General features: G+C 42.2%; 1 protein-coding gene across 1 annotated transcript in view; it reads left to right on the top strand.

Moving 5' to 3' along the window:
• Positions 1–2,086: 2,086 nt before the first annotated feature.
• The window catches only part of LOC146172849 (venom metalloproteinase Antarease-like), a 33,864-nt gene continuing 23,125 nt past the window's right edge, over positions 2,087–12,825 (top strand). The window contains exons 1-7 of the mRNA XM_084585642.1: positions 2,087–2,242; positions 2,726–2,913; positions 2,995–3,084; positions 6,781–6,904; positions 8,606–8,677; positions 8,817–8,941; positions 11,116–11,187. Of these exons, the coding sequence (XP_084441768.1) occupies positions 2,176–2,242; positions 2,726–2,913; positions 2,995–3,084; positions 6,781–6,904; positions 8,606–8,677; positions 8,817–8,941; positions 11,116–11,187 (738 nt within the window). The 5' untranslated portion in view covers positions 2,087–2,175. The remainder of the gene's footprint in view (positions 2,243–2,725; positions 2,914–2,994; positions 3,085–6,780; positions 6,905–8,605; positions 8,678–8,816; positions 8,942–11,115; positions 11,188–12,825) is intronic.

Consider the following 12,825-nt stretch of genomic DNA (forward strand, 5'->3'; position numbering starts at 1 on the left):
CTGAATCGTAAACGAGACAACCTCTAGAGACCTCCGGGCATAGAATTGAGTAAAGTAGGTTGGAAATTGCTTACCATATCTTTCACTATCCTCACTTCTCTTACAGGGCATGCGCAAGGCTGACACCAGTAAAATTATTATCGCAACTTCACCTTAGCTCATAGCTAGCGCCACCTTCTTAATATCTTCTGCAATACCGTTAGCCTAGTTCGTATTGTTCCAGCGAAATATCTAAAAATCTCAAGAACAGCTGTGAGCTACTGCCGCCGCTTTTAGAACAGCCTAAAATCCTGTCAGGTAGAATTCCCCTTGTTAATTGAACTGCGTACATTGTTATCGGAGTCTGGAGATAACCTCAAAGTCTGAAGGTAACGGCAACCATTTCTTCTGAAATCTATGAAATAAAGCCATGAACAGTGTTAAGACGAAAGCATTTATAGGCTCGTGAGTGTCCGTCCGTGCGCACGTGCATCAGGGAGATGTGTCACACTACTTCGCGAGATTCTGCGGGATACCGCGAGGTTATGACGTAATCACTTGGTGACGTCATCGGCGACGACGTCATGTCCGGTCATGACTGATTACTTCACCAGGCGACTATTGCATGTACGAAGCTGACCCCGCCGGACGCCCGATCCAGGCGTCCGTGTGCGCCTTTCATTGGCGCTCCCTTGAACGCCATCCCACAGAGCACATATAGAAATAGACGCAGTACAGCAGGAATCAGCAGCATCTCAAAGGCTTTCACCTCATCGCACTTTAGTGGTCCAAAGTGCCCCCTAGAATTAAGCGGATCTCGTTTGCATGAATCTACTGAATTGCGATATGTATTTCAACTATATGGAATTCGGTCTCTTGCATAACTTTTTCATGCGGATTGTGTTAGGTAAACTTGGCAACAACGTGATTTTAACATGACCCTAGAAGGCAGTTTAGCCTCAGCTACTTTATTCAACGAAGTGCTGTGAAGTCAATGCAGAATTAATAAGAAAACTACGCTTCCATATGTAGCCAGCCTGTATTTCCGGAGATTGATGGCCAATGTGTGGTTCGGCGTGTTCACATCAATTCATTATTTCACCGATACGAGCTACGTCTTCGATTTTGGGCCGTACAACAGCACAACAGCTTTGGCACTAACTCCCTGGCGGTTTTACTATGCGTTCCTAACGGTGGCGGTAAGTGCAGCACTTCGACGCAGTCAGAAGCAAAATCACTCGTTTGCCCCTATTCGGGCATTTGAGTGGGAGGGCTCGTACTCAGTCGGCGATAATGGCATGGGTCTATCATTTACGACTGACGCACAACTAAAATCAGAGTTTTGTGACGCGCAACTAAGTATTCTTTTCGTCTCCTGGTCATGCGTTTTAACGAATGTTGCCTCGTCTTATTTTTTATACTCCCTTTTCTTAGACATCGCTGACGTTGCTACCTCAGCTTCAGTGAATGGTGACATTTCTTCATATGTATTAGCTTGAAGATCACATGCAGTGTTTTTTTTTTTCTGAGGAAGCTGAAGAATGCATTAGTTAAACTTTCAAAAATTAGGCCTTAAGTCACAACTGGGACAAATGTGCTGCCTTTTTTGTTTGTTTTTTTTGAGGAAGCTGAAGAATGATCTAGTTGAAGAATCTCTCAAACATGACGTCCTTCAATCAAGAATGTTTTTTGTTTACTTGCTGAGAGCTGAAAAATAAATGAATTGAGTATCTTTGAAAACTTCATTCTTTAAAATTACAATTGGGAAAATTTGCTGCGTTTGTTGTTTGATACTGGAACTGAAGAATCATTTAGTTGAATCTTTTAAAATTAAGTCTTTAAAGGCACAACTGGGTAACTTTTCTCAATAGGGTCGACTGACGTAGGACTGACGTTCTTATCCTACTTCACTGCCTTCTCATTTGCTTCTTTGTCCGAGTTCTCACTCCACGGCACTAGAAGTCATCTGATTTTATATTTCAACGGTGTCGTTGGCAACATTGTTTTTTGGAGGAACGAAGTGATTTGTCATCATCGCAAGCAGCTTTCAAGAATAAGCAGTGCGATTGAAACGGAAGTCCGCTCCCAGCTGCTGGAAAGACTCAATACCCATTGCTTTGAGCTCACAGTTGACGACGGGATAGAAGAAGGCGTTAAATAGGGGCGTTGTTGTGCCCCAGACGCGATAGTATCCTGATGGCCATCGTGATGACCGTCAGTGTGACGCTAGTCTTTCTGTCTATACTTTTCAGTGTTTACGCAGGTAAGTAATATAAGCTTATAACAATTTTCACTATTTTTATCGGTATTCTAGCGCTGTTTCACTGGAAAATTCTTCTTTTCGAAAGGAAGTTTTTTGGTCGACATTCGTACGGCTGTAGTTATAGTCTCCCAAACAAGGCAATTTTGCAAGCCCCTTCTCAACCATGCGTGCAGTACACGGCCGCTAATTCCCTCTTCGTGCTAATAACCGAAAGTATGAATTGTCGGCTGCACGTAAAAATTAGGAGCGAATACCTGGTGGCATCTTGGAACTAAAATAAACTATTAATAACACCAGGCGTCGGACAGAGAACAAGAACGCGGGCTTAACGCGAGTGACATGACCCACACTTTAGGCGAGCGAGATTAATGTGTACATCATCAAATTCGGCAACCTCTATCCTCATTTGCTGTTCCTCGTTTTCAAGAATTCAGCATTTGAAATTTTCTTAAGCCAAACCAGAAGTTATCTTTTCTTTCGCAGCGTCCTCGTTCGAGCTCTTGAGGAAGAAGATAGTGTTCCCCCAGCATCTGGAAAGCAGGGCAGACACGGGAGAGAGGGTTGTTCGTATCAGTGACAACATCGTACTGAATTTGGAGAAGACATCTTTGTTCGGAGACGAGATCACAGTGGTCAGCTTCGACGAAGATGGAAACGAAAAGGCTTTGATTGTGCGTAACCCTAATGACGGCAATGAATAGCAAAGAACAGAGCCTCTAATCCACTTTCCTTTCCTCTGCGCCGCCCTGCAGATGCCTGGAAGAGAAGCGGAGAAGGATCTTTATCACGACCAGCGAAAGCTTGCAGCCGTGCACCTCACTCATGATGGCGGCTTCCAAGTGGTGAGCGAAAAGCATCTCAATGCAATACTCACTAGCTTTGTGAACTTTTGCTTGTAGATGTGTCCGCCATCGTTATCAGCTGAGCACTGCGATCTACCATACATGCTGACAGATAGATACTTCCAGGCTGAGATACGAACAGCAATATGGTCTAATGGACCTCTACAAAACTATAGCTATGCGGGCTAGAAGGTGAACATCAAACATGATAGCACAATCGTAAAAAATAGGTGACCCAAAGTGTTCTTAAGTGCTGACATGATGGAAGCCTTAGGCTTCTTTGCTAAGTGAGGCTCTTGATTAAGATGCGCTAATGAGGACTACTAATTAGTTACATTAATTGATGGCCTTAGTTATTACTAAATGGTATTTCAATGTAATCTGCAGTTGTTCTCCACTTTAAGCTATGAGGCGGTCGCATAAGGCTAATAAACTACCTCACTGAACCAACGCTCTTCGGTGATAGCGCACCCCCCTTACAGTTGAAAGGCCGCATTTCGATTTCTACTCTCACCAATATTTATACAAGAATGTTTTGTGATGAGGTTCTTCACGACAGCGGTTGAGGGACGTCATAACCTGTGACGTCATTTCTGTCTAGACTTATCGCGAAATTTTGTTTACATAAACTCTAGGTTTCTAGCAAACGCGCGCTTAACACTATCTCGTTAAAATACAGAATTCCACGGGCGCATTTAAGTCTACTTAGGTGTAGTATTGCGAAAGCATTGAAACTTCTATCACGACGTTTGCTGGATTCGCCTGACACTACGCTAGTGGACCTTGGCCGCACTGGGCGAGATGGTGAGCTGCATGAAACCTGTTTCCCGTGTTAAATAAAGGAGCGGAGCAGGTGGAACTTAATGAACACGACAATGTTCACCGTACATCGCGAGATTGTTGTTGGAGTTGGAACTTAATGGAGGCGAAGATGATTACTACTCAGCACGAGAGTGCGTCACAGTTTTGAATGAGGCATGATTGGATGCCTCAGTATTGTAGTGCTCTCGTGGCTGGCCAAGGAAGCTGACCTGTTCGAATGGTGCTTTGATTCCTGGCGGTGACACTGTTATTTCTCTCCAGTGTCAGTTTGCGCTGACGCGCTCTGATGAGAGGCTCTGTCCACGTCATTACTGAACGAAGAAATGCCTTCGCATTAAAAACAACACATGAACAACGGGGACCTGCGAGTCTCGTCTGTGCAACGCTGTCCTGCTTTGCTTTGTTCTTTTTTTTTTTTTTACTCGTGGTTGCTGTATAGTTTTATATGCATGTAAATCAACTTCAGCATGCAAGCATGTCAGCCTATTTTTTTCAGTCGACTAGATCTGCATTATTAAGATGGTAATGAACGCATCCCGCGTCCCAGGTTGTTGAAGGACGGAAGAGATATTGTGCCAGAAAAACTGGCCACCCTGTATACGCAATGCCTGGGGACATCGACAGTACCGGAATCATGGAAGAACGCGAACATTATCTTAATTCCTAAAGAAGGGGACGCAAAGGACTTGAAAAATATATGGCCAATCGACTTACTATCAGTTACATACAAGATACTTGCTACGATAATATCGAATAATATGAGGGGAACCTTAGACTTCAATAAACCAAAGGATCAAAAAGGTTTTCGAAAAGGCTACTCTACTATTGATCATATTCGCACTATAAACCAGGTGATAGAAAAACGCTCGGAATATAAGCAACCCCAACGCATAGCATTCATTGATTATGAAAAAGAATTTGACTCAGTAGAAATCTCCCCAGTCATGCAGGCATTACGAAATCAAAATGTAGATGAGCCGTATGTAAAAGTACTGGAAGATATGTATAGTGGCCGCACAACAAGCATGTTTACATAAAGAAAGTAAGAAAATTCTCATAAGGCAATGTGTTAAGCAAGGAGACGCGATCTCCCCTGTAGTATTCGCAGATTGCTTAAAAGTATTCAGGGACTTAGAATGACACAATTTAGGGACAAGGGTTGTTGGAGAATAGCTACAAAATTGCGATTGATTCGCAGATGACATTGTTTTGCTAAGTAACTCGAGGGATGAATTGCAAAGAATAATTGAAGACCTAGGCAAAAAAAGAAGAAAGGTAGGCATAAAAATTAATATGCAGAAGACTAAAGTAATGCTCAACAGCGTACGGAAGGAACAGCAGTTTACAATAGGTAGCGAAACACTGGATGTGGTAGGCGAATATGTATATTTAGGACAGGTAGTAAGCGCAGATCCGGACCATGAAATGAAAATAAATAACCAGGATAATAAGATTAGGATGGTGCGCATTTGGCAAAGTACACGCAGATTATGACTAGCAGCTTACCGGTATCGCTCAGGAAGAAAGTACATAACAGCTGCATCTTCTCTGTACTTAAAATGGGGCGGAAACGTGGAGGCTGGTTCTACTTAAGTTTATGACCACGCAGAGAGCTATTGGGAAAAGGGGGGGGGGGGGGGGGGCGTGTTAGGTGTAACGTTAAGAGATAAGAAGCGGGAAGAATGGGTCATAGAAATAACTTCAGTTAACGGCATTCTAATGGAGATCAAGAAGAAGAATTGGGCATGGGTAAGGCATGTAGTGCGAAGAGAGGTTAATCAATGGTCGCACGCTAATGGAAACAAATTGAATTCCAAGGAGAGGAAATGCATAGCAGGGGCGGGAGAAGTTATATGGATGAGGCTAAGAAGTTCGCAGGGGCGGCCCGTCGCCAACACGTGGAATTCATAGAAAAATCGAATGTTCCTCTTTGTCTACCCGTAGCTTTTCTAAAGTGTTTGAAATAAGCCAATCGAAGACAAGCTTGAGCGCGCGATCTTTAAGCATATATTGCCAATAGCGAGTATATGCATACATTTATCCTGTAAGCCGAGGGTGCAAAGTCATTTGAGGAGTGAGTGTGCACTTTTAATTTCATTATAAAAATACATAAATAAGCTTTTAGAGTAAATTCCTATTGTAATCTAAACTCATATGAGACTCTGCCACTCTAAGTGCAATTCTGAAGAAAGGTTGCTTTTGTACGATGTTACCTTTGACCAGATGGTACATATACACTTAAATGTGTTCAGGTAGGTGCCGAAAACGCATTGCGTCTTAGCTACATATCAACCGAGTGAGACCACGTGAAGAAATGTTTTCAAAACTCAAGTACCTTTTACATATTTGACGCGATAGCGTTAAATCCTCGTTACCCAGAGAATCCAGGTCGGGGTTGTGGTGTCGACGTGGGAGGCGACGGGGTCATGTACTGATTGATTGTTGGTTTTTGTGACGTCATGAAACATCACATTTCTTAGTTGGCTGGCGCTGTCAAATCGGGCTTCGCATTTGAGGTTGGAGAGTGATATCGAAGTTCTGCTCTCCGGGAACCCCGAGTTAGACACGCAGGCCCTAGGAAACTCAGTACGCTTCTAAAGCAAGTTTATAACGGGCATTTATATCTATGTTGAGTTTTCTTTTATACCTTGCATATAGATATATGGAGTATGGATGTCATAATGGAGGCACAAATTAAATGATTAGTGATATACGAGTAGCCAAGTGCATGTACGTGTACGTGCATCCGCAAGGAAACCCCGCAGACGGAAGCCATTAGGGGTGTCACATTATGCACTCAAGGCTTTGCTTAAGTGTCTCCTCTCATCATCTCATTCTGCTGTTTTCCTTTTGTTTATCGACGATGTAATACAGGAAGGTGTAGTCGGGCCACGCCATCGAATAAGACCCCTGCTGGAGGCTGAGCGATCTTCTGATGGCCATGTGGCGCATCTCCTCTTCGAAATTGAACCTAATCGAGACAGTTACCCAGAGAGCAGTAAGTTCACGACAATTGAAAGGTTCCGGGCACGTGTCCAACGTTTGGATCATTTTCAAAATGAAGTCGCATGGTACAAGGTAGAGCTGATGCACCTCTCTATGATTTTAGTATTTTTGAGGAGGAAACGGCTTCTGGAAGTGTAAGGACCCGTGCACAGGCCCATCATTTTAATCCTTTTTTGATTAAGTGTCAGATTCAATCATGCGCAACAATAAACGAAGACTTTAGGTTTAGTTTTAAACACTCGTAACAACTTTCAGGCGTTTTCCTAACGTAAGTTCGGGGAAAAGACTTGAAGAGACTTTCGCAAAACGCATCGCAAATCAGGATGCGGCGGATAAGTATATCTAACCAGGGCGCTCAGAGTTTTTAAAAAACACTTACACGAGTAAAGTCAACGCAAGGCAATATATCTTTTGCGTGATCAGCAATGTTTATCCTGCAGCACTCATAGCCAGTGAAAATCTGAGCGAGGTTCATGTCATAATCGTAACTAGTTGTTGAAATAATCTAACAATCAGGCTTTTCACGCTCAGTACCCGCAAAAAGTTGTTTTTAAGCTCAGTAGTAGCGCATCTTTTCTGTTATTCTTCTCAGTACTTTGTCGGTTCCCTTTCATATCACGCAATGTTTCAGTCTGTGTTAATTTGATTATTGTCCGACCTCAGCCCTTTTTACACTCTTATATATGGAGTCATGCATTTCAGGTGAATACGTTGTGACGTCACCACTCATCAGTGCGTTTCAGTTACCTTCGTTCACTGGCTTCAGTCTCTATGGCGGAAAAGAGCCCCCTGTTTTACAAGTATGTTATGATAGCTTGTGCATCATTTGAAAAAAATTATTCAGCTCAATGTGAAGACAACATTATTCGCTGAGTCGCAACTCGGACCACCACGCTCTGAGGGATATCGAGAGTTGACAGTAATAGGAATGGAGCAGTTTTAGTTCGATTATAAACGCAGAGTATCCACATCCGAACTTACAGTACGTAGGAGGCAGTAAATGACTGAATTTAACATACAGAAGAAATTCTTGGGTACTGCTGGAAACTGGCCTGTTTAATCCTTCCGTGTCTTTCTTAAGCGAACAATTATTGCAATCAGGAGATGTAACAAACAGCAACGATACTGCTATTCCTCTTGCAGTTTATGTCTACCAAACTATGCCTGTAAAGCTAAATATTTAGAGCGCAGTTGGTTCTGAAAAGCAAGAGTTAAAATTGACAGTAGTGAATTAGTTTATACGCTATGCCATTGCTCTTAGACTTCTCAAATCATTAACCTGTAAACCGCTTGCAGACGTACCTTCGCTGCGCGCTGCTTTGCTGATGGCCACGAGCCTTTCGCCTTGTGTTTCTTTGCTCTGGTGCTTGTCTTTAGCGCTGTTTTTTCATCCAATATGTTCCACCAACTCGCCCGTTTGGCTATAGTCACAATACTGCAACATTTTTCGCAGGTCGGTGTGAGACCGGGGTTCGCTGCTAGCAGTACAGGCTACGGTGTGCTCACAGCTTTTCACAATGTTTTTGCTTAATTGCCAAGAAGTAAATAAATGGGAAAACTGTCTCCAGCTGTCAGAGTGGCTTAAGCATTAGTTCTAGGAAGAGGTGTTCTGTTCAGTGGACACTACGGTGATACAACGGATGAGCCACACGTGAGAGAAGGCAAGTGAAATCTCTTCAATAATCTTTTGCAGGTCTTCAATTAATTTCAGAGAATATGAATGAGAGGGAAGAGCACCAAGGTCTTGACTTGGAAAAACCACAACGTAAGTTTGCAAGGTGACAAATTTATGTAAATGTTTGTGATTACTATTTACCGGTTAAATTTAATATTCATTTTAAGAAAACCATGTTGTCGAATTGTTCTTTTTTTGAGACCTCAAACGTGATATTCGGAACTTGCAGCTGAAGCGAGATATAGGGATGCAATTATTCCTGAGATCACCATCTTCGCCGATGCTCCATTTTCCAAATTCTTCAGCTACAACGAGCTCAAAGTGCAACGTTATCTCGCCGTAATGATAACGTGCGTAAGTATATCTTCCGGTTTAAAAACATTCCTATTCCAAATATCTTATGAAATAATCATTGATCACTTTCTTCGATAAACTTGGTGAGAACTTCTCTTCGCTTAGAAAGAAAGCGATCATTGCTGGAAGTCCTCCGGGACACACATAATGAAAGTGATGGCATCGCCAGACGAAACCGGCGAGGCTAGGGGAAACCTCCAAAACTATCCCAAAAGCGAAAGGTACCTTAGAAACAGTGGAATGGTGCCGGTACTGTCACATGTTTAACATTCGAGCATCACTTGACGAATGTTTAAACCAAAAAACTGTGGGAAAATTTAAGGTCCGCCTTTAAGAGCAGCAGGGAGAACGTAATGAATTTTCCGTCTGCGGCTCCTCTTGAAGATCCTGGCACGCGTACACGCATTCTAGTGCTCGCTCAATCTCTATTCTGTTAAGATGAGCCTGTATTGGCTCGCACATGTTCTTTAGTATGCAATTTTAATCTGCCAATTATGTGAAGGCCACCTTCTTAGATACCAAGGACCGCTTCATCCGAACGTATCTGCGTGGCTAGGAGTAGCGTGTATTACGCCTCAGAGAAGAGAGAAGAATTTTCAAGTGCAATTGAGCTCGATCCTGCTTGGTTCAAAGCCGATTCCCCAAGCACTCTTGAGATTTCAAACACATTCGAGGGCGAGCGTCGCGCGCCCTCGTCATCACCGAGCTTTATACGTAAAAGTGAACGAATGCAAAAAAAAAAAAAAAAAAAAAACCTCACATATTAACACAGGAATGTATTAGAATGCATGATAGAATGTTGTTGGAGCATTGCAATTGTCTTATTAAGATTTCAAAAACTCACATATTAACACAGAAATGTATTAGAATGCATGATATAATATTGTTGGAGCATTGTAATTGTTTTTATTAAGATTTCATAATCTCGACACCACGCTTGGCGCCACTTAACGCATGCAAAAGAAACTTCTCAATGCTCAAAACTCCCGTGTAGCATCGGGTGCTTCAATCTTTCTTGAAAACATCAGTGAAGATCGAGTTCAATGAGGACCGGAAGTGTTTGTGGGACAAATGTATTACTCATCGTCCAGGATGCCTGGAGGGTTCGATTTCCCTCTCTACGTCGATTATCAAGCCCTAGTTGGAAGCACCTGCCACGTAATGTGGTCTCGTGAAGTCACACAACTCGCTTACCAATCAGTGATCGTCTATATCACCGGCCAACTACCACCTTCCAGTCATTCCAAAAAATCCCAATGGGGATTGACAGTATCTGAAATAAATAAATAAATGAATTATGGAAATTACTTTTCGCTCACAATGCCTGGAAGCGAGATCTTCTGCAAAAAGGGGCCTTTGAAGCTCTCTCGTTGATACATATGTTGATGCAAAGTTTGAAGGCAAAGGCATAACAGGGTTGAGTCTGACCGGCCAGTGACGACGGGTGTGAGAACGCTATATTTAAGGGTTTATTCCCGTTTTAGTTTATTCCCGATAGTTTTATAAGTGGTGGCATCACGATGCGACTGTGGAAGGCATACTTCGTACTTTTCGCGGCCTTGACCTCAGCTCATTTTTCAGTAGTCCTGAAGATGGATTTATATGCATACTTCCAAGGTTACTTAACATCTGAATAAAACAGGTGCCGACGTTTCCAGTGCCCTTCTCGGCATTTAATGCGTAGGCAACGCCGACAGGTTACCGTGATGTCATGTTCCTTCGTTTATAGTCAAAATTTTGCATGAAAATGCGCGGCTTCCTAAAAGCTTTATGATTTTACAACACAACACTTTCTCATTGGTCATGCGTCATATTCATGTGGTTGTTTTGGTGATCCTTCTGCAACCATCCAGGAGTATTCAGTCGCGTGCAGATTCGTGAGCATGCACAAGAAAGAACATGATTTAATTCACCTCACAAATATTTGGCGCAATCTGACGATGCCATTTTGCTTTGGAATACTTGTGGAAGACGCTAAACTTATGCGTGCAGTTTCTTTACTGCGAGGCACCTTAAGTTTCATAAGAAGAGCACTTGCTTCTGTACTTTTTTTTTTAATATATCAACCGATGGATGAGATATCTCAGCCGCACACTGACAAAAGAAATAATTCTCTGCTGTGAACCTATATTGGCATTTTCAAATGAACAAAATTTTATTTTTCCTTTTATTAGGTGAACCTGAGGTTCAGAAGTGTCCAGAATCCCTTTGTCTGGATAAGGCCAACCAATATCGTTATGCTGAACGTAAGTAGCATGGCATATTCACTCAAACAGACAGCGACCATTTGGCAGTTATCATTCTTCACATTCGATGAAAAAGTATTGTGGGCATTTAGAATAGAGCACAATGAATTGGATTGAGTCATCAAATTTATGTTAGCCATTTAGCACAAAACAGAAATAGCATTCGCTTTCCAGAGTTCAAGAGCGCTCCAAACGCGTTATCTGCAGTGATATTACTTAAAGGAACACATGTTTAAAACAAACGTTACCTTTCATGAGAATCCTGTCATTGAACTTATCAATAAAATAGAAAGAAAATAAATTTGAAAAAAATAAGAGGGGAGGGCTTCCACGAAAGGAACCCCTCAAAAAGTATTTTTACGCCTAACAATGACTTAGAATTACTTTTCGAGAGCAAAAGGACCAAAAATGACTCAGAAAAAAATAAAAGCGACTGAGAATATTTTATCAAGGAACATATAAAAGCTGCTTTGCAGTTTCTTCAAAATAGTCGACTTAAGAATATTTCATGTGTTAGTGAATACATGGCAGAATTTATAAATAAGTACGGGGGAAATAATATGAATAACAACGTAATTAAAAACAATAAGAACAATTGTCAAGGTTTGGTCACCGCATTATCAAAATTATTCGCATTGTCAATTTTCTTTAAAATCTAGCTCGTCTGGGTGCGGCAAAAAAGCGATAAATACCTCCACCTTTCTTTCTCAAGGATGACCATAAAGAGCTCTTCGCCAAATGAATCATGGGCGGTCGCAGTAATCCCCTAAGAGCACGCTCTCAAGGTTTTTATTGGACCGGTGCACAGGCACCTTCTATAGTAGACGTCTTATATTTTGTTGCAGGAGTAACCTTCTCACGTTCCTAATGCTAAACGTGGGAGCAATCAGGTGCAACGTACTACTGCATTGGCATTAAATACTGAAGAGAGACAGTCCAAGATGCAGAAGTTGCTCACGTCAAGATCTTAGGCGCTGTGATACGTAAATCCTTAAATAAATGACATAAAAGCGCTATAAACACCATAAAGGGTCGATTTCCTCCTTCGTTCACATCTAGGTTTTAAAATTGGTGCTATCACGAACAGCATTCTGCAATTAGTCTTCGACAGCACGCATGTTACCTTGCAGCCATTGAGAATTGAGCGAAACATCTGCTGGCATTTTTTTCTTTAAGGAGGAGAAAGGGATCGCTGTATTCCTTCCTGAGAAATAGAAATCTCATCTACCACATCGGTGACGCTTAAGTGGCTTGACACTCTTTTGCGCGCCTGTTCAGTTCAAAGTTTTATTCTCGTCGGCACGCAATAGGTTTGAGCGCCGCCGACGACACACATTAGGCGTTGCGGCATGGCCACACGCCTAGGTGAGAAGTGGAGCCTTCAGGCTAGACTAGGAGTTTAAACTTATTGTCCCCTCAGGGCCAAAGGCATTGCAGAGGAGTAGCAGTGAAAAAGAAGACATATATTACAGAATAGCAACGTCTATGTATCGAACAAAATATGCAACGTTGCACGGATTAATATAAAAGTGAAGCTAAGGAGTACGAAAAAGTGGTTATCACCATAATATTCACGATTATGTGGAGCTTTAGTTCCATCCTCCTACAGTGCGTAATATAAACAAGTGAGTGAAAATA

This window comes from Amblyomma maculatum, chromosome 11 (genome assembly GCF_055883805.1).
Source record: "Amblyomma maculatum isolate TAMU_Amacu chromosome 11, ASM5588380v1, whole genome shotgun sequence".
NCBI classification, from domain to species: domain Eukaryota; kingdom Metazoa; phylum Arthropoda; class Arachnida; order Ixodida; family Ixodidae; genus Amblyomma; species Amblyomma maculatum.